The sequence below is a fragment of the Saccostrea cucullata genome, unplaced genomic scaffold (assembly GCF_032062105.1).
Source record: "Saccostrea cucullata isolate Sc308-1 unplaced genomic scaffold, CSIRO_AGI_Scuc_v1 ctg342, whole genome shotgun sequence".
NCBI lineage: Eukaryota > Metazoa > Mollusca > Bivalvia > Ostreida > Ostreidae > Saccostrea > Saccostrea cuccullata.
Genome location: NW_026936636.1, coordinates 705,883 through 731,799, shown reverse-complemented (window position 1 = coordinate 731,799; position 25,917 = coordinate 705,883). Strand labels below are relative to the sequence as shown.

At 36.5% G+C, this 25,917-nt stretch overlaps 2 protein-coding genes across 3 annotated transcripts; both read right to left on the bottom strand.

The window, feature by feature from the left end:
- Positions 1–1,967: 1,967 nt before the first annotated feature.
- Positions 1,968–13,685, bottom strand: LOC134246029 (alpha-scruin-like). Of its 2 annotated transcripts, none has more exons than XM_062728290.1 (8): positions 13,507–13,685; positions 13,247–13,382; positions 12,502–12,609; positions 11,519–11,690; positions 11,125–11,322; positions 10,819–11,036; positions 10,467–10,645; positions 1,968–2,153 (listed from the first exon to the last, which is right to left on the bottom strand). In XM_062728290.1, exons 1-7 carry the CDS (start codon positions 13,603–13,605, stop codon positions 10,497–10,499), a joined length of 1,080 nt encoding a protein of 359 aa, XP_062584274.1. In that variant the 5' UTR covers positions 13,606–13,685; the 3' UTR covers positions 1,968–2,153; positions 10,467–10,496. The 2 variants fall into 2 exon arrangements, with proteins under 2 accessions (XP_062584274.1, XP_062584275.1); XM_062728291.1 differs by having other exon boundaries at positions 12,502–12,603.
- LOC134246030 (kelch-like protein 8) lies at positions 2,147–8,173 on the bottom strand. The gene is made up of 9 exons (XM_062728293.1): positions 6,646–8,173; positions 4,282–5,362; positions 4,051–4,162; positions 3,796–3,925; positions 3,550–3,651; positions 3,294–3,465; positions 2,843–3,040; positions 2,520–2,737; positions 2,147–2,331 (listed from the first exon to the last, which is right to left on the bottom strand). Exons 1-9 carry the CDS (start codon positions 7,640–7,642, stop codon positions 2,183–2,185), a joined length of 3,159 nt encoding a protein of 1,052 aa, XP_062584277.1. The 5' UTR covers positions 7,643–8,173; the 3' UTR covers positions 2,147–2,182.
- Positions 13,686–25,917: the final 12,232 nt, after the last annotated feature.

Here is a 25,917-nt window from a genome sequence, read left to right as displayed (position 1 = left end):
CTGAAAAATTCGAGAATTTAAATTGTAAATTTACATTGGAAAAAAAAAGACTTCAAAGCCTGCAATTCAAATACGAGCTCAATTTCTAGCATGATCCATGGTTTCTGTTTGCAAAATATATATGCTAAAGTAAAGAAAAACTTAAGTGACTTCTGGTTTTCTTTCTTCGTTTTTCTCTGAATTTGCAATTTCATTTTCCTCGACAGTTTTCTTTCCTCTCTATAATTAGAAATCATTGAAAAAAGGTGAAGAGTCTTGTCCTTCAGATATTTATATATCAGTTGTAAACTAGAAGAATTTGATAGATACTTGACCTGAACAAATATGTCTATCATACTGATCATTGAAAATGGAATACTTGAAGGAACAAATTAATTAGTCTTTTAAACTTGATCATTATATTCCCTATGTAAGCACTCAGATTATATTTTAACTTTTACTTACTTTCTCAATTAAATAAATTATTTTTCCTCAAATAATTTTTATTTTATTAGCATAGGAATTTGATACCTGCATGCTTTAATGTGCTCGTGACGGATCTTACACATATTTAACACATTTAAAGCAGACTCAAAGGAAGGAAATCAGGGGGGCACAACCATTTATTTTAAAATTAAATATTTACATTTCCAATGTCTTTGTCCGAGATAAAATTACCAATTGTAAATGTAATTGATTTCCTCATGAATGTTTTGGCGCGGTTCCAAAAAAACCATGTGCAGGGCGGGACAACACCTAGAGAGAAGCAGGCTTGGAGCCCGTGGATTGGCGGAATCAAAGCATGTAAATATAAGGAATAACTGTCAGATTTTTCGAATTCATGAAGTGATCAATGGATTGGCTTGTGTGATAATTTGCATAAACGCCGAAGGCGTTTATGCATAAAATTATCACACAAGCCAATCCATTGATCATCTTCATGAATTCGAAAAATAAGACAGTTATTCCTTAAATAAATCCTTATATAGCAAGCAAAAAAAAAAAAAAGAGGGGGGCACCATACGTTAATATTGAGGGGTCACAAGTATAAAGAGGCTATGTTTTCTATATCAATAATATATTGGCAGAATTAGCAGAGCTGCCCCCCTTGGTTCCTACGGCCATCTAAAGCCAACTTGACTGAATAAAATGACACTCGATTGCACAGAAGGACATACGCTAGCAGATAGAATTGAAAGAGAAATTACGTATTTTCGAGAAAATGAGTTACATTTTGGTAGTCAAGTTTAGGTTGTAATGGGGGGAATGAAATAAGATATGAACGTCATCCATTAATCAGGTGTAAATTATTGCGCTGAATTAGGATTGGTTTGTTAAAATATATTTTTTAAAAAACCATTGCGATGCCATAGGAACGTGTAGCGCACTAAGATCAGTACTTTGCAACAAAATGATCAAGTGACTCAAGTTCATTTTAAAAATAATTTTCGTTTCCCATACCCCGATCCAGGATTTTTTAAAAAAAATTGGGTTCGTATAGGTAGTGTAGATGGGATTTCTTTTTCAGAAAATTTCAACATCTATTTTCGATATCTTTAAAGTGGAGTGCATAATAAAAAAAATATAGTTTATTGGAGGTTAACAGATTTTTTTATGCAGGTCATTTTAAATCAGTCGGTCGGAACATTTTTTTTAAATGAATTATGCTATATGAAGTAATAATATGAAGTATGCTATATGAAGTTATAATATTTGTCTTCGTGCGCTGATGAACACTATTACGTTTTTTTTCTTTATCATTATTTTCCCCATCATATGTGTTCTTCTTATCAAACTTAATTTTCACGACTATTTAATGCCTTTTACGATATGGCATTTCTGTAAGGTAGAGAAACTAATTTTTTTTAACCTGTCTACAACTTTTTAGGACAATCCTTCTAGAGCCATTTCAATTAAACTATAAGAATGTTTAACTTTTAAAATTATAAAAAAAAAAATGACATAAATTAATAGAAAAACAATAGACCTTAAAGATTTATTAATCTTAATAAAGATAAGATAAATAAATAATAATATCTCAAATTGAAATTGAAAGACTTTAAACATTTGTGACACTTAAAATATTAAAGATAAACAATTATATGTAATAATCACCAAAACATTTAAAAACAAAATCTTGAAACATTCTTTAGTCTTTAAAATACGAGATCAGGCTTAAGATTTAATGGCTCCAAATTCTGATTTAAGCCAGGCTCTTCATCCACTGAACTTCAGTTGGCAGCTTAAAAGTAGAGAGCCATGCATTCCTCTGTACATCCCAACACTCTATATCATCGTGCAGATTTTCCCGTTGATTGGTCGATAATCCTCCAATCAAGTACAATTTATTACCTAAATGAAAACAGCAAAATTAAGTGAACGTAAAATATACTGCCAGGTACTTATATTGATATTCCTATGAGTAGAAATGCTCTACCAGGTACTTTAAATGACTTGATTTTTTTTATAATTTGATTAGTCAACACATTATAACAAAAGTTATTCAAATATCATGAATCATGAAGCCTTAGATATCCTACCTGAAGCAAAAGAGGCAGCACTATGACGCGCTTTATCCAAGTAGGTACGCAACATCCAGGAATCTGTGTTTGCATCATACAAGTCAACATCCTGTACACTTGACGCAACTGATGAATTTTGATCAAAAGCCAACCCTCCACTTAGGTACAGACCATTTTCAATGCAAGTCATTGTGGCATGACAACGACCATATCTAAGGCTACCCTTTGCAACCCATCTGCAACGAAAGATCAATGCATAAAAGACAGTTATCATGTGCTTGTAACAATTTGTTTTAAGTTCTACAAACACACAGTTCAGTTGACCATGTCCACATACGTACCTGTCAGTACATGCGTGGTAACATTCAACACTATCAAGGATAGTAGAATTTCCATTCGGGGAGTACCCAAAACCCCCAGCAACAAATATCTCTCCATCCAGCTCTGCGGCACAAGCTCCAGTGCGTGGTGTCGACAGAGACTTGACGAAATGCCAGCTGTTTGTGGATGGATTATAACACTCCACTGACTTCAGAATTCTAGGAATATTTCAACAATACAATCAGACATTAGGAAATGACTTTGGTTAATTTGAATTGAAGGACAATATGATTATGCTTGTAGACCTAGAAAAATACAAGTCTATAGTTTGATCCTTAAAGTTTACAAATATTTACATTGTACAACAACCGTAAAGTTTACAAATATTTAAATTGTACAACAACCTTAAAGTTTACAAATATTTAAATTGTACAACAAGCAACATGCATATTACAGTAAGAAAAGATCTACCTGCCGTTTCTCCCAAGACCACCGATGGCGTAAATGCAACCATCAAACACGCAGAGTGCGTGGTGCATCCGGGCAGTTCTCAGTGACGTCAGTTTCTGCCAGCCACGCTCCGGAGAGTAAACCCAAACATCTCTTCGGGGAAGTGGATTGTCGTCACTATAGCGCAATCCTCCTGTAAAACAACACACGTTTTATGAAAACTCTTCAGATGACTTGATTATACGAAGCAGTATAACATTGTTTAGTTTATATTTACCTATCACGTATAACTTCTGGTCCAATACAATCATGGAAGAGTTTTCATTCAGGTCCGGTTTGGGTATTTGGTTAGTGTTGTGCTTCTTACCAAAATTCCCATCTATGCCCAAAAAAGAAATAGACTTGTCAATTTAAACAATTTATTTGCATGTAAATCCCATTGAATAGTTTGATTTAATTTAATATATCATAGGGACCCTCAAAGCTAAAAAAAAAACACCATGATAGATTAAAACTGACTCACCTTGTATTGGAGAGGGTTGTCCAAACGATTGCCTACTTCCGGTAAAACTCTCCGTGTACATGGAGTCATTATGGAAACTTTCGATACTTCCGAATGAGATGTCCAACATGTTTACCGGAGTGGCGTTATTCTAAAATCAAGGAAAACCAGTGGAACAAGAGAATTGTTTTAAGCAAAAATAAACGTATTGTCAAAATTTTTACATCGTTTTCTTTGGTTACTTGTAATCGTACATGAAAAAACAAAGGTACTCACATTGAAATGGTTAGTGCTGTTGTTGGAATTTTCGTGCCCAGTCAGGTACCTTGCATCTGGTATATTCAGGTTTAAGGGATCTTGTCTATTCAGTTCCATCACAGTTCTAATCCTTTAAAAAATAGTGATATGATCGAAGGTTTGGTATAAACTAAAAGTACGGGCACCAAATGAATATTAAGTATGGGGTAAACTAAAGATTGTATGAAAGAAAATGACAGGAATATTTACCAGTTGGCCTTGTATATCATGTTAAGGCAATTCTCATTGGATGTCAGAAGACTGCATCTGTCTATGCACTGAACTAAGTCTTGTTGAGGCATCAAAGGGAACCGGACACATTTCATAACTGTTTCAAGGTACTGCTCACGCTCATCTGGACATGCATTAATCCACTTTAAGCCGGCACAGAAAACTTCCATTTCAGATGAAGTAACCAATTCATCGTAAGTTAGAATAACGCATAAGGTTCCAACGTCTAGTTCCAGGGACGATTTGCACTCAGAGATGTCCAGAAACCTCTTAGAAATACATCGTAGTATGGGTGTAATGAAATCATGCACCGTATCCTTCCTCACCGCCACCAGTAACATAACTATATCATCGTGTGGGAGGGTTTTTAACTGTCTGAGGCATCTTTCTCTGATTAGTGGTATTTGGAACTGCATAGAGATTTTTATCAAGTCCAGAATAGTTGATGAGGTTATTTCTAATTGTCCAGTGTAAACGAAATTTAGGAATGATTGTAATGACTGTATTGATAAACCTCTAAGACGGATGTCTGCCATAGCTTTAGATCTGATGCTGCTATTTTCAATGAAAATGGATTCGAAGTAAGGACTCACAGTGCACAACGCACCGCGATGAGCATATAGAACGTCATCATCCAAACAGAACCGGACGTCAGAAATCTTGCCATGATCGTAACATTTTTTGTAGTAAGAACCAATTTCTGCAAAGTGCATCCTTTGATCAAGTGTTTCATTTTGCATCTTGTCGAAATAGCCATGGGATTCGTTTGGAAATGGAGGCAGAAATTTTTTTCTCATCATGGCGTCATTGTTTATAAGGTATTGAGAAGATCGGGTGGATAAATTACCCGAAGCGCGCCCATCACTGCCCGGAGACGATTTACGGGTAGATGATGTACCGGAACTACGCCCATCACTGACAGGAAATAATTTACTTGTAGATGATGTAACGGAAGTGCTCCCGTCACTGGCCGGAGATGATTTTCTGGTAGATGTGCTAATAGGTTCGTTGATTGCCGACTCGTAGGAATTAGTTGACCAAGAGTCACTAGTATACACCCCTTCAGAAAAAACACAAGTCTTACATTACCAAGGACATCAAATATAAATACAATGTATTTGAGAGAAAACAATATGTGTTTGTAAAACAATGATGCCCCCGTATGGCAACAAAGCGAAGGTTAACCTTTCTCAAATGCAAATCAAATATGCTGGTACCCAAAGTAAGGTCTTCTCACAAGAAATACAATTGTGGAATATAAAGGCCTTTGCACCAACTGACTAAGGTTCAAGTTTTTTTTTAATGTAAGTCAAACTCCAAGGTCAAAGGGTCAAAATTGTTGGTATTCAATGAATGAAAGGTCTTGTTACAGGGATTACATATGTGAAGTATAAAAGCCCTAGCCCTTACCGTAAGGTTATAATTTTAAAAAGGAGGCCAAACTCCAAGGTCAAGGGGTCAAAGTTGTTGGTATTAAATGAAATGTCTTGTCACAGGAATTACATATGTGAAGTATGAAAGCCCTAGCCATTCAAAAGTTATTACCAAGGTTTAAGTTATTTTAAAGTATGCCAATCTCCAAGGTCAAAAGGGTCAAAGTTGTTGGTATTCGATGAAAGGTCTTAACATAAAGAATACATACGGTATGTGAAGTATGTAAGTCGTAACTCTAATTATTTAAAAGTTATGGTCAATGTTAAAGTTTTTTTCAGTAGGTCAAACTCCAAGGTCAAGGGATCAAAATTGTTGGTATCCAATGAAAGGTCTTGTTACAAGGGCTACATATGTGAAGTATGAAAGCCCTAGTCCTTATAATTCAAATGTTATGACCAAAGTTTTTAAAAGTAGGTCAAACGTCAAGGTCAAAGGATCAAAGTTGTTGGTATCAAATGAAAGGTCTTGTCATAAAAAATACATATGTGAAGTATGTAAGTCCTAGCACTAACCATTCAAAAGATATGGCCAAAGTAAAAGTTTGGTATTTTTGTGTAAAAGTGTGTCAAAATCCAAGGTCAATATGAAAAGGTCAAATTTGGTGGTACCCAAAGAAAGGTCTTGTCGCAAGGAATGCATCTGTAAACTATGAACCCCATAGCCCCAAATGTTATAGACAAGATTAGAGTTTTGGCAGACAAAGAGACGGACGGACAGGGCAAAAACTATATATCTTCCGAATCTTCGATTACAGGGCATAAAAACGTCAACAGATAGCTAGTTATGGTATAAAAAAATAAACAAAATGAATAAGTCAAATAATGCAAATAAAACAAAATACTAGTATAATTATACATGTTCATCTATAGTACAATGTACTAGTATCATGATTGCAATTCATGCACTTACTTGTGTTTGGGTGAGGAGCATAATAATTGTCACTTTGAGGTGCAATGTAAAAGCTGTCATCTGAAGTTGGGCTCCTACTGACAAGTTGAGCAGTACAAACAGAACCGGAAGAAGATGCCACACTGCCCCTGACTTGTGGAGGAGCAAACTGAGAACCGGAAGAACATGGCAGGTCTCCGCTGTCATTCAACGCAGCCAATCTCTCCTCGGTTAAGGTCTCGTCTGTTGTGATACTCTGATGTCCAACTATTGTGTGATCACTGGACGAATGTAAGGATGCCAAATCTTCTCCTGGAGATTTCAATAATGATGGACTCAGGACATGATACATGGAGGGGTCGGATGTGTTTGGAAAGATCTTCCTCATTTTTGTTGAATCTGCTTCATATATGCAATTTGTGGATATGGCGTACCGAATTTCAGGACTTTTATTTGTTTCTCTTACACTCTGGTTTTTATTCATTTCTTCAGGAGATCTAGCTTGTGATTTGGAAAATTGGTCTGAATTCCGGATATTAGCCACTACTTTCTTCACTGAGCTAGGGCGTATAAAGTCTCCGATCTCTTTGTCAGGGACACGGGTCCCTGGAAATCCATAACGTCGGTTACTGACAAGTTGAGCAGTACAAACAGAACCGGAAGAAGATGCCACACTGCCCCTGACTTGTGGAGGAGCATAGTGAGAACCGGATGAACATGGCAGGTCTCCGCTGTCATTCAACGCAGCCAATCTCTCCTCGGTTAAGGTATCGTCTGTTGTGATACTCTGATGTCCAACTATTGTGTGATCACTGGACGAATGTAAGGATGCCAAATCTTCTCCTGGAGATTTCAATAATGATGGACTCAGGACACGATACATGGAGGGGTCGGATGTGTTTGGATAGATCTTCTTCCTCATTTTTGTTGAATCTGCTTCATATATGCAATTTGTGGACATGGCGTATCGAATTTCAGGACTTTTATTTGTTTCTCTTACACTCTGGTTTTTATTCATTTCTTCAGGAGATCTAGCTTGTGATTTGGAAAATTGGTCTGACTTTCGGATATTAGCCACTACTTTCTTCACAGAGCTAGGGCGTATAAAACCATCCAGTTCTTTGTCAGGGACACGGGTCCCTGGAAATCCATAACGTCGGTTCCATTCGGAGAGAGCAATAGGCGGAGGTTTGAAGAGTCCTGTGGGCGACTCTGAATGTGTAGTAGGTTTCTCCACTGGCTGGAAAGGACTCGGGGCTACATTTCTACTGGAACCAGATCGCCATGGGTAAGGAACGGGGGGCGGAGCTGGGATTCTACCAGTAGGCTGCTCCTCTCTTCTACACTGCGTCTGCCAATCAGAGGAATATGAATGCCTTGGTTGAATACGGATCCTTGCATCAAATTATTTGGCCATCTACGATTTTCATTGTGTGGCACAAAACTGTCCGATTCTGTATTTCTCAAAGATTCCAGTGGCAGACGAATGGTATTTGTCTTATCCTTGCGACTTTCTTTGGTTTCAAGCATTGTGCATAAGGCAATATCTTGAATTCTAGATCAGCTTCAGTGTTTGGCTGCAACTACAACAAAACTGCCATGAAGATTTTATTGTGACGTAACTGCAACGACACGGTATTATGACGTAACAATGGGTGTAACTAAAACGCATAATGGAAAAAGAAACGAAACGAAAAGAAAATTTAACATATCTAAAAACAAACAAGTTATTTCTTTCGTGGCAAATATGATAAACAAAGAATCTTTACGTTGGTTAATAAAATGGGATGTTGGTGTGCTTCTGTAAGAAATCGGCGATATTTTGAAGTTTTCTATCTGTCAAGATCAAGATCTAGTTAAGTCACAACGTGAAAGGTGCCTACAGATTTCTTAAATTTGATACATAAATTCTTTTACTGATACTTTATAACTTTAACTTTGTCAAATATTTATATTTAGTTCGTATGAGTTTGTATGTACATATGTTGAAAAATCGTTTTTAAACTGTAACTTTCCATGAAAAAAAACCAACCAAATGAAAAGAATTGTGGGACCCCGCTTTCGGTGTCTTTGTGGGTGAAATGTTGTGAATTATGCCATATTGTGTCAAATTTGAACGCCCTATCATTTTCAAGAATAATCTGTTATCACCAAAGGTTTTTTGCGTGTTTTTTTTAATTGGGCCAAACATGAAGGTCACAGGATCAGAAATCAAAGCATGCGGGGGAATTTAAATATCAGTTTGTCACAGACACAGGTAAAGCACACGTAAAATATGAAAGCCCTATCTCTTCTAAAAAAGAAATCACATTTTTGAAAAATAGGTCAAACTTCAAGGTCATGGTCGCAGGGTCAAAATCATAATGTATTAAAGAAAGGATGTCACATGTATATATGTACCACAGGTGCTTGAAAGAACCCCCCCCCCCCTTCACCCTTCATATAGACCCCTAAGCTTTTTCGGCTTTTTTCTCTTTCTATCCTAAATAATCTTTCATTGGCATGTTTGTGATAAGATCTTTAATTAATTTATTAACAAATCGAAAAATTACCTTAAACAAACGTTCTATAAAATATACCCTACATTCTATATATATAAAGAGAGAGTGGGGTAGAAATTTTTATAAAATGTTAGTTTAAGCAATTTTTCTGAATTGATAAGATAAATTTATTATATCACAAATGTGTCATCCACAAACAATTTATGTGAAAAAAGTCTAAGAGGCCCAGTGGTCTATATTGGGGGAGAGTGTTCCTAGCTGTCTTCCATCACCTGTGATATGTATAAAGGTTTTTTTTAATTACTTAGTATTTCGAGATCCCCACCCCCGGGATAAATGTATCCCTCTGTTGTTTCGGTAAATTAAATGTAAATGATATATTTCTCCATATTAATTGCAAGTGTGCTAAAACTGTAAATAATTCTTAAACAATGAAATTATTCATGTGCCTGCATCATCTCAGTACTACAGGCGCTTGACGTTTCTAACCATTCTTTCCATAATAAAAATATCTCCTAAACTATAGTATTGGGGATATTTTTTTATGAAAAGAAAGGTTAAAAAAGGAAAACAGGATGATTGATTGTATGCCGTTTAACGTCCCTCTCGAGAATTTTTCACTCATATGTAGACGTCGCCACTTACCGGTGCAGTGGAGAGCTTCAAATTGTCCCACTACTCCGCGATCGTAGAGCAGGCACTCTAACCACTGCGCCACACGGGCGACATAAACCATAGCCGCTTGGTTTCAGGATGGTGTATTTTGTGTATTATGTGTTTGAATACCCTCATTAAAATAAAAAAAAAATTCGCTGAAATTAGCACGTTTTAAAAATGTCATATTTACCTCGACCGTCTGAAAACAGTAATTATTGTTTTGTTCACTGTAGCTCTCAGGTCTATCAATATATGTTTTTCGGAGAAACACAGAGCAGCTAAGGCCTATACATATCACCTTGCTGCAGAATTGTAGCTCTCCGAAAAAAATATTAAGTTGTTTAACTATAGGTAAACGTACGTTATAACACCTCTTTACCTCTTCAACACCCCCCATGAAAATTTATAGATCCGCTCCTGAAGTCTGTATATTCGGGATCAAAATTCACGAGACCATGTTGAACATGTAGTTCCAAAAACACCAAATATATAAAATATTTAATATAATCATATACGATTATAAACAAACATTAAAAACAAAGGTTTTCAACATTCGTTAGTCTTTAAACATCTTACGATAAACAATAATAAACAATTGTAAACAAATAATAAAAACAAATAATAACAGAAAACTTAATCATCCATTAAAAACAAAATCTTTAAACAATCATTAGTCTTTAAAACACGAAATTAGACTTTCTCCAAATTCTAGAATTAGGCAAGGCCCTTCATCCACTGAACTTCAGTTGGCAGCTTAAAAGTAGACAGCCATGCGTTCCTCTGTACGTCCCAACACTCTATATCATCGCGCAGATTTTCCCGTTGATTGGTTGATTTCCCACCAATCAAATACAATTTGTTACCTAAAACAAAATAGCAAGAACAAAGTGAATGTAGACATATACTGCGAAGTACTTTCTTAGGTATTCTGAAGACTAACAAATGCTTTATTTTAAATAATACTTGATATTTGATAAGTCATCACATATTATACCAAATTAAAGTTTTTCAAATATTATAAAGCATTATATCCAACCTGAAGCAAAAGAGGCAACATTATGTCGCGCTTTATCCAAGTAGGTACGCAACATCCAGGAATCTGTGTTTGCATCGTACAAGTCTACATCCTGTACGCTTAACGCAACTGAAGATTTTACATCAAAAGCCAATCCTCCACTTAAGTACAGGTTATTGTCCATGCAAGTCATTGTGGCATGACAACGACCATATCTAAGGCTACCCTTTGCAATCCATCTGCAACGAAGAATAAATGCATGAAAGACAGTTATACACTTAAAGGTCTGCAAAGAAACAGTTCAGTTGACCATGTCCACATACGTACCTGTCAGTACATGGATGGTAACATTCAACATCGTCAAGGATTGTAGAATTTCCATTCGGGGAGTACCCAAAGCCCCCAGCAACAAATATTTTTCCATTCAGCTCTGAGGCACAAGCTCCAGCACGTGGTGTCGACAGCGATTTGACGAAGTGCCAGCTGTTTGTGGATGGGTTGTAACACTCCACTGACTTCAGGATTCTAGGAAAAATTTCAAAAATAAAATCAGACATGAAAGATTTAAAACATATATATATGCCATATCATAATATGGAATGTATTTGGTTAATTTGAAGGAAAACATTATTATGCTGGTAGACCCAGAAAAATACAAGTCTAGTTTGGTCCTTAAAGTTCACAACAAGCAACAGTCAATTATGTACAGTAAAAGATCTACCTGCCGTTTCTTCCAAGACCACCGATGGCGTAAATGCAACCATCAAAAACACACAGTGCGTGGTGCATCCGGGCAGTTCTCAGTGACGTTAGTTTCCGCCAGCCACGCTCTGGATAGTAAACCCAAACGTCTCTCCGGGGAAGTGGATTGTCATCATTATAGCGCAATCCTCCTGAAAAGCAAGACACTTTTTATAAAAACTCTATGATGACTCGATATTCTACGATTATTGGCTACTTCAAAGGAAAGCCGCAGACATTATTCTCCAATAAATCACGAACGTCATCAAAAAATTATCAGATCAGAAACACGTTTAAAACCTGTGCAGTTGAAATGTACATTTGACTTATGTATGAAATACGTATTTAAACCACATTGATGTGTCGTCTTTTGCAATTTAAACACTGTACATGTATATTGCAGAAAGTAGCTGATGAATGTAGGTTTCTTAGGCCAAGCGGGGCTGTTTTCCGAACCTCCCTCCGCCATATTTAAACTCCATGATCTTGGTAATAATTAAGTGGTAAAAAGGAAACTGATTTTGTTATTGTATATTCAAAAAGATTAATCTTTTTAAGCTACAAACAATGAAAGGCTAATTTTAATGCAGCGAAAGCTCAAATTGTCTGCATTCTATTCACAGGTAACAAACAAATTTACACTCTGGTGCTAAATTGAACATCGTTATCACAGCATAGTTACCTAGCTAATTCGTTTCTCTATAGCGAAACGATCAGTCGTATTTTAGAGCTGCTAACAACATGTAGCAGAAAAGAAATAAAGTCTGCATTTTCGTGAATGTTTCAGAATAACCTCCTCGGTCTCGAAATGTTTGTTTGAAATATAAAAGCCTCGGCTAACGCGTCGGCTTTTATCTTTCAAACAACATTTCTCGACCTCGGAGGTTATTCTGCAACATTCACTAAAACGCGGACTTAATTTCTTAAATAAAAGCATTTTAAAATTGTTTAGTTTTTGTTTACCTATCACGTATAACTTCTTGCCCAATACAGTCATGGACGAGTATTCATTCAGGTCTGGTTTGGGTATTTGGTAAGTGTTGTGCTCCTTAATAAAATCCCCATCTAAACCTAGAAAAGAAATAGAACTGCCAATTTAAACAATTTATTGTAGGAATCACTGTCTAGTTAGTATAGTATGCCAGGGTATCAACGATAGTGGGAAACATGGGATAATTTGCATCACGGGGCGGACGAAGCCCTTTATGCATAAATTTTCCCATGTTTCCCACTATCATTGATGTCCCTGGCATACTATACTAACTAAACAGTGATTCCTTATATTTCCATTACATTGTAAATTGTAGATTTAGATTTTAAAAGTGTAGACATAGATTTAAATTACACGAGGACTCTCATGCCAATTTCAATAGTCCTCGTCTACTGACGTCAAACACAAAGGCAGCCGCACGAGATTTACATTCATATTTGGCCTCCTTAGCGTCAGACATAGGGACAAAAATACGCATGAGATTTGCATGTATATTAGGCCTCCTTAGCTTCTGACCTATCGACCTGCCTAATTTACATTCCAGTAGAATTATCAAGATATCAATCCGCTAACTTACAAAGAGTTAGCACAGAGAAAAAAAATTAGAAATGGAAATATTTGCATTTAAATCCCTATGAATAGTTTGATTTAATTTAATATATGATAGGGACCCCCAAAGCTAGGAAAAAAGTACACCATAGATTAAAATTGGCTTACCCATTCCTTGAGATGGAGAGGGTTGCCCAAACGATCCTCTACTTCCGGTAAAACTCTCCGAGTACCTGGAGTCATTATTGTAACTTTCGATACTTCCGAATGAGATGTCCATCACGTCCACTGGAGTGGCGTTATTCTACAATCAAGGAAAACCAGAAGTGCAATAGAATTGTTTTAAGCAAAAATTAACGTATCTTCAACATTTTTACATCGTCTTTGGCTATTACACATGTAGTCGTACATGAAACAAAAGTACTCACATTGAAATGGTTAGTGTTGTTGTTGGAATTTTCTTGCGAAGTAAGGTACCTTGCATCTGGTATATTCAGGTTTAAAGGATCTTGTCTATTAAGTTCCATCACAGTTCTTATCCTTTAAAAAAAATAAAGTGATATGATCGATTTAAAAGGTTTGGTATAAACTAAAATTACGGGCACCAAATGAATATTAAGTATGGGGACAACTAAAGATTATACGAAAGAAAATGACAGGAATATTTACCAGTTAGCCTTGTATATCATGTTGAGGCAACTTTCATTCGCTGCCAGAAGACTGCATCTGTCTATGCACTGAACTAAGTCTTGTTGAGGCATCAAAGGGAACCGGACACATTTCATAACTGTTTCAAGGTACTGCTCACGCTCATCTGGACATGCATTAATCCACTTTAAGCCGGCATAAAAAACGTCCATTTCAGATGAAGTAACCAATTCATCGTAAGTTAGAATAACGCATAAGGTTCCAACGTCTAGTTCCAGGAACGATTTGCACTCAGAGATGTCCAGAAACCTCTCAGAAATACATCGTAGTATGGGCGTAATGAAATCATGCACGGTATCCCTCCTCACTGCCACCAACAACATTACTAGGTCATTGTGTGGGAGGGTTTGTAACTGTCTGAGGCAGCTCTCTCTGATATTTGTCATTTGAAACTGCATGGATATTTTTATCAAGTCCAGAATAGTTGCTGAGGTTATTTCTAATTGTCCAGTATAAACAAAATTTAAAAATGATTTTAATGACTGTACTGATAATCCTCGAAGTCGGATGTCTGCCATTGCTTTAGATCTGATATTACTATTTTCAATAAAAATTGACTCGAAGTAGGGACTCGCAGAACACAAGGCACCTCGATGGGCATATAGAACGTCATCGTCCAAACAGAACCGGACATCACAAATTTGGCCATGATCGTAACATTTTTTGTAGTAAGAACCAATTTCTGCAAAGTGCATCCTTTGATCAAGTGTTTCATTCTGCATCTTGTCGAAATAGTCATGGGGTTCATTTGGCAGAGATTTTTTTCTCATCATGGCGTCATTGTTTATTAGGTGTTGTGAAGACTGGGTGGATAAATTACCCGAAGCGCGCCCATCACTGCCCGGAGACGATTTACGGGTAGATGATGTACCGGAAGTGCGCCCATCACCGACAGGAAATAATTTACTTGCTGATGATGTACCGGAACAACGCATAGCACTGACAGGAAATAATTTACTTGTAGATGATGTAACGGAAGTGCTCCCATCACTGGTCGGAGATGATTTACGGGTTGATGTGCTAATAGGTTCGTCGATTGCCGACTCGTATAATGAATTTGTTGACCAGGAGTCACTAGTATACAACCCTTCAGAAAAAAACACAAGTCTTACCTTAATAAGGACATCAAATATAAATACACTGTACAATGTATTTGAGAGAAAACAATATGTGTTTGTTAAACACTGATGCCCCCGTATGACAACAAAGCGAAGGTTAACCTTTCTCAAATGCAAATCAAATATGCTGGTACCCAAAGTAAGGCCTTCTCACAAAAATTATATATGAAATTGTAAAACGTGAAGGCCTTTGCACCAACTGTTCAAAGTTATGACCAAGGATCAAGTTTTTTTAAAGTAGGTCAAACTTCAAGGTCAAAGGGTCAAAATTGTTGGTGTGCAGTGAATGAAAAGTCTTGTCACGGGGATTACATATGTGAAGAATGAAAACCCTAGCCCTAACCATTCACAAGTTATGTCCAAGGTTATAATTTTAACAAGAGGCCCATGGGCCACATCGCTCACCTGAGAAGCGTTGACCATTCTGTTCTTTACCAGATTTCCCCCTTGTTATACATAATGCATCCCCAGCCTACCCCACTGATCATAATTTAGACATTTTGAAATCTACACTACCCCATGATCCTTCCATGGGCACATATGTTTCAGCTTTTTTGGCCCAGTGGTTCCTGAGAAGAAGATTTTCAAAGATTTTTCCTATATATTTCTGTGTAAAACTTTGATTCCCTATAATGGCCCCGCCCTTCCCCCGGGGGTCATGATTCCTACAATTTAGAATTTACATTACTCCAGAATGCTTCCACATAAGCTTCACTTTTTCATGCCCAGTGGTTTTTGAGAAGAAGATTTTCAAAGATTTTTCCTATATATTTCTATCTAAAACTTTGATTCCCCATTGTGGCCCCGCCCTTCCCCCGGGGGTCATTATTTGAACAATTTACAATCTACATTATACCAGGATGCTTCCACATAAGTTTCAGCTTTTCTGGCCAAGTGGTTCTTGAGAAGATTTTCAAAGATTTTTCCTATATATTTCTATGTAAAACTTTGATACCCCATTGTGGCCCCACCCTTCCCCCGGGGGTCATTATTAGAACAATTTAGAATCTACATTATACCAGGATGCTTCCACATAAGTTTCAGCTTTTCTGGCCCAGAGGTTCTTGAGAAGAAGATTTTCAAAGATGTTTCCTATATATTTCTATATAAAACTTTGATTCCCCATTGTGGCGCAGCCCTTCACCCGGGGGTCATTATTTGAACAATTTAGAATCTACATTATACCAGGATGCTTCCACATAAGTTTCAGCTTTTCTGGCCAAGTGGTTCTTGAGAAGAAGATTTTCAAAGATTTTTCCTATATATTTCTATGTAAAACTTTGATTCCCCATTGTGGCCTCGCCCTTCCCCCGGGGGTCATGATGTGAACATTTAGAATCTACACTATACCAGGATGCTTCCACATAAGTTTCAGCTTTTCTGGCCCAGTGGTTCTTGAGAAGAAGATTTTCAAAGATGTTTCCTATATATTTCTATATAAAACTTTGATTCCCCATTGTGGCCCCGCCCTTCCCCGGGGTGTCATGATTTGAACAATTTAGAATCTACACTACCCCAAGATGCTTCCACATAAGATTCAGCTTTACTGGCCCAGTGGTTCTTGAGAAGAAGATTTTTTAATGACCAAACCCTATTTTTGCCTTTTCTTGATTATCTCCCCTTGCGAGGGGATAAGTCCCTTCATTTTAACAATTTAAATTTCCCTTCACCCAAGGATGCTTTGTACCAAGTTTGGTCAAAATTGGCCCAGTGGTTCTTGAGAAGAAGTCGAAAATGTGAAAAGTTTACAGACGGACAGACAGACGGACAGACAGACGGACGGACGACGGACAAAATGTGATCAGAAAAGCTCACTTGAGCCTTCGGCTCAGGTGAGCTAAAAAGGAGGTCAGGGTCAAGGGTTCAAGGTTGTTGGTATTAAATGAAATGTCTTGCCACAGGGATTACATATATGTGAAGTATGAAAGCTCTAGATAGCCATTCAAAAGTTATGACCAATGTTTAAGTTTTTTTTAAAGTATGTCAATCTCCAAGGTCAAAAGGGTCAAAGTTGTTGGTATTGTATTGTATGTATACTGTTTAACGTCCCTCTCCAGAATATTTCACTGATATGCATGGAGACGTCACCATAGCCGGTGAAGGGCTGCAAATTCAGGCCTATGCTCGGCACTCAGGGCCATTGAGCAGGGAGGTATCTTTATCGTGCCACACCTGCTGTGACACGGGGCCTCGGTTTATACGGTCTCATCCGATGGACCGCCCCATTTAGTCGCCTTTCACGACAAGCAAGGGGATACTGAGGACCTATTCTAACCCGGATCCCCACGGGGATTGTTGATATTCAATGAAAGGTTTTGTCATAAAGAATACATTCGGTATGTGAAGTATGAAAGTCGTAATTCTAATTATTTAAATGTTATTGTCAAGGTTTTTTTTTAAGTAGGTCAAACACCAAGGTCAAGGGGTCAAAATTGTTGGTATCCAATGAAAGGTCTTGTTACAAGGACTACATATGTGGAGTATGAAAGCCCTAGTCCTTATCATTCAAAAATTATTACCAAAGTTTTTAAAAGTGGGTCAAACGTCAAGGTCAAAGTTGTTGGTATCCAGTGAAAGGTCTTGTCATAACAAATACATATGTGAAGTATGTAAGTCCTAGCACTAACCATTCAAGATATGGCCAAAGTAAAAATTTGGTATTTTTGTGCAAAAGTGCGTCAAAATCCAAGGTCAAAGTGAGGTTAAATTTGGTGGTAACCAAAGAAAGGCCTTGTCGCAAGGAATGCATCTGTGAAATATGAAAGCCATAGCCCCATCCGCTCAAAAGTTATGGACACAGTTAGAGTTTTGGCAGACAGACGGACGGACACGGCAAAAACTATTCCCCCGAATCTTCGATTACGGGGCATAAAAATCGCTACAACAAATAGCTAGTATTTAAAAAAACAAAATGTATTAGTATGGGGCGGAAAGGGCAAAAAAGACGTTTATGCAAAACTAACAACTAATTTATAAACATAATGAAAATCCAAAACAGACAACCTTAAAAACAAAATCAACAGACTCGTTTGCAAAATCAACAGACTCCGATGCGAAACCAACGATCACCAATGCAAAACCAACGATTATTCACTTAATTGTCGCTAGATGGCGTGCAAATAACATACATTTCCTGAATTAACGCTAGATGGCGCGGAAGTTTTTCTACGTCATCATTATTTTTGTAGCACATGAAGGAAATTTGCTTGTCTGTTGTTTTTTTTTTGTTTTTTTTTTGATAGTATAATTTTTTTTTTTTACATTTAGCCACCCACCCCCTCCACTTTCAATTTGCTTCCGACGCCAATGTCAAGCATAAATTATGCATAGAAATATGTATTTAAATTAGAGGTCATTTCGTTTGTTTACACTTTTTAAGCCAAGCGAAAGCTATTCGGAGGTCATGTCGTCAGTAGATTATTAATAACCAGGGATTTTCACATTGAACACTCCTATTTTTACGTGAATATTTTATCTGACACGTTGCTCTGTCATGTGGTAAAAATATTTTGGAAATGAATCTTTTTTAAAAAGTTACAAAGAAAGCAAAAGACGTTTGCAAGTCTATATACGTATATAAGCTATATAAGATATTGGTCTGTGTTATTACACTATGGGTCAATAATTTATTACAGAAACAAGTCCTTGTGGGTGGACCCCCCGCCCCTGAAAAAAGGGATTTGCGCCTGAACAGATATGAATTATATAATACAGAAAAGATAAATGAATGCTCTGATGAACAGGATAATCAAGGCTGTTACTGATGCGCAAGGGAGATGATGATAATTTTTTTTATTTTATTTATTGGGGGGGGGGGTATCGATATACTAGTATCAATATCAATAACATGACTCAGTCAAAGTCTCGCAAGATTTTGGTAACTTGTTGATTAAACATGAATTAAAATGTTCGATAATAAATCTGGAAAACGTATTCGAAAGGATAGTTTTACTTTTATTCAAAAGTTTACTATGCGTTTCTTTTTCCTTTCAGTATAGTTGAAACCGTAAAAGAAATTTACACTGTAGGGCTACAAGGATGAGACTTAATTGTACTTATGTACAAGGTGTGGCGGCATCTTTGCCATGGTATGCGCAGTAGACCTTGTCCCATGTGCATTTTGACACAGAAAATGCTTTTGCGTTGCAATTTATGCTTTCAAAATGGCCATAAAAATGCCTGCTTAAATTCAATTTCAGCCAGGGGCCTTCGCCCACCCCCCTCCTGCAGGCTCTGTGTCCCCAGGCCACCTACTGATTTTCCTAATTTCTCCGAAAACAGTATCCCAAAACCTGGAGCAATCACTGTCCTACATTCATTCACATTTTTAAGCAAAAAAGACATGAATACAAACATCTTGCCTTAATTTCTTTTCTTTAAATTCTAAAGTACTCAAGCCATTCCCTAAAATATACACAGGGTCAATCTAATAGATAAAAATGGGTATATAATGTATATATGGTATGTGATCCCCGATTATTTGTATTCCGATATACTAGTATATATGATTTCGATACCGATAATATATTCTATAAGACTATAACACATTCCGAGGTTTGCCAACTGCATCCTGATATATAATTTTGCGGGATTTGCGTTCCTATGAAAGTACAAAAATAATAATGACGTAGAAAAACTTCCGCGCCATCTATCGTTAATTCAGAAAATGTATGTTTGTTGCACGCCATCTAGCGACAATTCAGTTAATAATTGTTGGTTTTGCATTGGTGATCGTTGGTTTTGCATAGGAGTCTGTTGATTTTGCAAACGAGTCTGTTGATTTTGTTTTTAAGGTTGTCTGTTTTGTATTTCATAATGTTTATAAAATTAGTTGTTAGTATTGCATAAACGTCTTTTTACCCTTTCCGCCGCCCATATATTAGTCCAATTAAATAATGCAAATAAAACGTAACACTAGTATAATTATACATGTTCATCTATATTACGATGTATCATGATTGCAATTCATGCACTTACTTGTGTTTGGGTGAGGAACATAATAATTGTCACTTTGAGGTGCCATGTAAAAACTATCATCTGAAGTTTGGCTCCTACTGACAAGTTGAGCAGTACAAACAGAGCCGGAAGAAGATGCCACACTGCCTCTCACTTGTGGAGGAGCATAGTGAGAACCGGAGGAACATGGCAGGTCTCCGCTGTCATTTAACGTAGCCAATCTCTCCTCGGTTAAGGTCTCGTCTGTTGTGATACTCTGATGTCCAACTATTGTGTGATCACTGGACGAATGTAAGGATGCCAAATCTTCTCCTGGAGATTTCAATAATGATGGACTCAGGACACGATACATGGAGGGGTCGGATGTGTTTGGAAAGATCTTCCTCATTTTTGTTGAATCTGCTTCATATATGCAATTCGTGGACATGGTGTACCGAATTTCAGGACTTTTATTTGTTTCTCTTACACTCTGGTTTTTATTCATTTCTTCAGGAGATCTAGCTTGCGATTTGGAAAATTGGTTTGAATTCCGGATATTAGCCACTACTTTCTTCCCTGAGCTAGGGCGTATAAAGTCTCCGATCTCTTTGTCAGGGACATGGGTCCCTGGAAATCCATAACGTCGGTTACTGACAAGTTGAGCAGTACAAACAGAACCGGAAGAAGATGCCACACTGCCCCTGACTTGTGGAGGAGCATAATGAGAACCGGAGGAACATGGCAGGCCTCCGCTGTCATTCAACGCAGCCAATCTCTCCTCGGTTAAGGTATCGTCTGTTGTGATACGATGTCCAACTATTGTGTGATCACTGGACGAATGTAAGGATGCTAAATCTTCTCCTGGAATGCAATTCGTGGACATGGCGTACCGAATTTCAGGACTTTTATTTGTTTCTCTTACACTCTGGTTTTTATTCATTTCTTCAGGAGATCTAGCTTGCGATTTGGAAAATTGGTCGGAATTCCGGATATTAGCCACTACTTTCTTCACAGAGCTAGGGCGTATAAAGTCTCCGATCTCTTTGTCAGGGACACGGGTCCCTGGAAATCCATAACGTCGGTTCCATTCGGAGAGAGCAATAGGCGGAGGTTTGAGGAGTCCTGTGGGCGACTCTGAATGTGTAGTAGGTTTCTCCACTGGCTGGAAGGGACTCGGGGCTACATTTCTACTGGAACCAGATCGCCATGGGTAAGGAACGGGGGGCGGAGCTGGGATTCTACCGGTAGGCTGCTCCTCTCTTCTAGACTGCGTCTGCCAATCAGAGGAATATGAATGCCTTGGATGAATACAGGACCCTTGCATCAAATTATCGGGCCATCTACGATTTTCATTTTGTGGCACAAAACTGTCCGATTCTGTATATCTCAAAGATTCTAGTGGAAGACGGATGGTATTTGTCCTATTTCGACTTTCTTTGGTCTCAAGCATTTTGCATAAGGCAATAACTTGGATTTTGAGCTTCTTCAATGTGTTGTTGCAACTACAACAAAAACTGCTATGAAGCTGTTATTGTGACGTAACTGCAACGACACGGTATTATGACGTAACAATGGGTGTAGCTAAAACGCAGAATGGAAAACGAAACGAAACGAAAAATTTCAAATATAGCCAAAAGCAAAACAATTTATGAACTATGATTTATGAACCTTTACATTGATTAATTAGAAGGGGTTTTTAGCATTCTTCTGTAGGAAATTGGCGATATTTCGTACGGCATACATAAAACCATGAATTTATTCAAAGTTTGGTTTCTATCAAAGTCAGGATTTAGTAAGTGAAAGGAGCCGACAGATTTGTAATGATCTTGATTCTCCTTTGCATGGAGTTCATCGGTGTGTTTATCCTTCAAATCCTTTATTTGAAAGAGTTCAGCATGTGTATTTCGAACCCTGATGTCCACCATTAATCCAACATAAAAGATGGACTTTACGGAGACCAGTCCAGTGGGTAAATGTGATTGGGTGTCTAACATTTCCTTAACATTTTCAAAATTGTCATTACAAAATTGTCAACATAATCATTACCTTTACGAAAAAGGTTATATTAAAGCTACCATCTAAAAGAATGCAGTGTACATTACCACTACACTGTCTCTTCCGGTAGTCAGCGGCTTATGCATGTTAAGCATAAGATCCAATTCCCTTGCTAACCAGATGGAGGTGAAAGTCAAGACTTCGAACAGGATTTTTTTAATTAAAAATTCATTTTTATTTATCTATTTAATTAAACATTAAGAAAGTTTTAAAACCGAGAAATGCTCAATGATAAATTTGAAGCACACAGACTTAACATTTTCTTGACGTACTACTTTCTGAAAATCTCTTCTAATGAAAAATATTTGGTGCCATTGCTGACTGATACGATATTTTTGCGGTAGGTAACGAGTTGTAATCGGCAATAGCCTTATTTATTGATAAATTGTAGCAGTAATGATCACCAAAAATTCAACAACAACAAAAAAAATGCTGAAATTTTGCGCAATGTAGCGGCAATGTTAACCTCTCATGTAATTATTTGCGAGAAAATCATGAAGAACCCTGGCTACACTGGGCCGGGGGTAAACATGCCGAAAAATTAGGCTCACAACGCGTATATATGCGCCAATGAAAGGAACATCAACAGTTTCGAAATCACAGAGATGAACCAGAAATAGCAATGTTTTAGAAAAACCTTTTTTTAAAATGTAACATTTTGTACCAAATGACTCACCTAGCCAAAAATGTTCTTTTTGGCAAATCAAAATACAATATTGGGGAACACATTGTCCTTTCTTATTTCACGGGAAGCCGATATATCAAAAGAATGCCTTTTTTCACTTTTCAATTGCGCTTACATGTATATTTCTTGCCGAATCCCAACCAAAAGCGCCCTTGTTCTTCTATATTGCTTATTCGATAGTTCCATGTGTATCCAATGCAATTCTGTCAAATTCACTGATCTTGTGTTAGAGTTATGAATATTTTAGCCAGGTACAAATACAGATTATTTGTTTTTATCTAAATTTATTACACACTTAGTAATAAATACAGGTTTTTTGCATATGCGATATGGCTGACGTCACAATAGCCGTATCAACCCTGCAAGGCTGATATGGATTTGCGGGGCTGATATCCGTATCAGCCCTGCAAATCCATATCAGACCTGCAGGGCTGATACGGCTATTGTGACGTCAATATCACACCCTTAATAAATTAAACCACAAAAACAGTACTTGTGATCATACACAATTTTTGGTGGGTTCATATTCACTTCATTTTAACTTTTTGAAAATAAGGTTAATCTTAATTTACAAATACATGTAATACTATAGAATATTTTCAAATTACGGATCAAGTGCATTGAAATAGAAGTAGAAACAAACCCAAATCGTATGAGACATAAGACTATGTGCATGTATGTAAGAAGTCCATGCATGATTATTTACTTATTTTCTTCTCAACTGAATGTGTTCTGTATTTTATTACTAAGTATGTAATAAATATAATAAAACATACCCTTTTCCATATCACATCCTGTATCAGCCCTCGACCAATATCAGCCCTCGGGCCTTCGGCCCTCTGGCTGATATTGGTGTCTCGGGCTGATACAGGATGTGATATGGAAAAGGGTATGTATTATTCTCTATATAAACTTCTGTAATATTTTGAGCGTTATAATGTACATGTAGGTTATGCCGTTATTTCGGTAATATACCCTCTTTGTAACTTAGAGAAATGAAATGTCATGTTCTGAGTTAAAATTTTCTTTGTATTCAATTTATTATGATCACCAACTGACTTTATTTTTAAAACTTTGATGAAAGTAGAAAAATCCTCGAATTTTAGGGAAAATGTCTTAAATCTTTGAAATATATGTAACTGAACAAAAAACAGAAATGCAAAAGCAACTATCCTAAAAAATATAAACATAATTTTAAAAACCGGTAATAATAAACATGCTGAACAGAGAATCCTCAAGAACTCTATAGAACCCCCGAGAACTTGATCTTTATCTGATAAATGAAAGAAATTATATGCATAATTGAGTTTAGTCTGAAATATCTGACGTTTTCCAGGCTTTTAACGATTTTGGTAGTTTCAAGTTTTCCTGGCATGTAAAATACCAAAATCGTAATAAAAAAAACCCTGAAAAACAAAATATTTCGGACTAAATTGGGATGCATGATTCCGATTGAATATCTAAAACGTTTCTTGAAATAATAGATCACATATAAATTAATCATTTACAGGCAATAAATAATCAAAAATAATCAGGGTTCTCTAAGGTCCTTTAGAGTTTTCTAGGTTTCTCTGTTTAGCAGCTTTAAAAAAGATGCATATAAAGGACAATTTCAAGTAAAGCATAAACCACTAAAATAAAAAAAATTACTCCTTGACTCTAACAATAAATGCCTAAAACTTTCAACAACAAATGAAAAATCCTTTTTGGACTAGGCCAACTTCAGAAAAATGTTTGTTTGCTCTCTTCCAACTCGGTCTGAAAATTTTAGGTAGATGAAATTTTTTTTTCTCTGAAAATTTCAATTTCAATACTAATTTTTAAAATTATTTTGAAGAGTACATATGAAATATAATTGCTGTCTGGAGGTTTGGGACCATTTTTAGCCAGTCGGGTGGAAGAGGGGAACCAAACATTTTTTTAAAGATAACCCTAACAACAATAAAAAGCCACGCCACAGCATGATAAGGCCGTCAAAAAATTACAATTATCTTAAACAGTTTAGAGTGCAAGAAAAACATGTCAACCTTAATTCTAAGATTTCCATGATTTTTTCCATTGCTAAAATATTTGTTTATCCATCCCCTGTGGTGCAGATATTAATCATAACAAATATTACATCATTGATAGATTTCTATACTGGTTGTATTAGACATTGTCAAAAGCTCATCATATTAAACAATATCAAATTAGTCTTAACAACTAATTTTTACCCAATTAATTTTGAAAATAAAAGGATGGCCATCAAATGACATATGCTATTTAAACGGACCAGCAGTTCTAATTCCCAAAGGATACAGATAAGAAGATGCTAGCTAGCATTCCTACATTGAACTCATTAATTAATCTTTGACTGGATGCTTGTCTACTCATTACTAGAGATGAATGAATCTGCACTATCTATCATAAAATAATTTTAAAACATATAAAATACTCAATGATTTTTTTTTTTAAATTTAATGTCAGAAAGGTTTTAACATGCGATTTCTATGGAAAATGGACATGCTGATTCCACCCCCATAAAATCAATTTTTTACATTAATAATATTACAGATGTATATAATATCAGATTAGTTTATCATGCAATATCAAATTAGTGTTAATTACTTTTCATCAAATTCATTTTAAAACTTAGGCTAGCCAACAAGAGCTATTTTTAATCCAACAGGCTTACCCATCTGCCCAATACCCAAGGGATATAGAAAACATCAATGCTCTACCAGTTACCTCCTCACACTAAACTCATTAATTTCTCTCTAATTTGACATGCAATTTTCTGTTATCAACATTCTTGACTAGTGCTTGATACTTACACTCATGGGAGAAATGGGATTTCTCTAACATACATTATATTTTTTATGGATTGCTGTCAAGAATATGCTGAAAAAAATAAGTATTTTCTTGATTTAACACTTTTTTAATAAGGATACAATTATATTTTAAAATTTTTTAGGATTATGAAATTCAAAACTTTTTAAAGACTTATTATAGTTTTTTTTTTTAAAAATTCACTTAAATTAAAGGTCACAGTGACCTTAAAATACGTCGCGACACACCTTCTACCCAAGATGTATATATTTGCCAAGTTTGATAGTTCTAGGTCTAATAGTTTTCTAGTTATAAGCCAGACAGGATTTTTCCATATTTGGTCATAGCATCTTAATTAAAGGTCAGAGCGACCTACTTTTTGCGCGCGACACACCATCTACCCAAGAAGTATCAGTTGACAAAGTTTGATAATCCTAGGCCTAATAGTGTTGAAGTTATGAGCCAGTCACGAATGGACAGACGGACGGACATGAAGCCTATAACATAATACCTCCCGTCTTAAGAAGAGC

Excerpts from the sequence above, each read along its gene's own strand:
- LOC134246029 (XM_062728290.1), bottom strand. The coding sequence starts at position 13,605 with ATGGAACTTAATAGACAAGATCCTTTAAACCTGAATATACCAGATGCA. Across the intron at positions 13,383-13,506 it reads ACAACACTAACCATTTCAAT|AATAACGCCACTCCAGTGGA; the intron begins GTGAGTACTTTT and ends CCTTGATTGTAG. Across the intron at positions 11,691-12,501 it reads CAAGAAGTTATACGTGATAG|GAGGATTGCGCTATAATGAT; the intron begins GTAAACAAAAAC and ends CTTGCTTTTCAG.
- LOC134246030 (XM_062728293.1), bottom strand. The coding sequence starts at position 7,642 with ATGAATAAAAACCAGAGTGTAAGAGAAACAAATAAAAGTCCTGAAATT. Across the intron at positions 2,738-2,842 it reads TACCACGCATGTACTGACAG|ATGGGTTGCAAAGGGTAGCC; the intron begins GTACGTATGTGG and ends CTTTCGTTGCAG. Across the intron at positions 2,332-2,519 it reads TGCTGCCTCTTTTGCTTCAG|GTAATAAATTGTACTTGATT; the intron begins GTAGGATATCTA and ends GTTTTCATTTAG.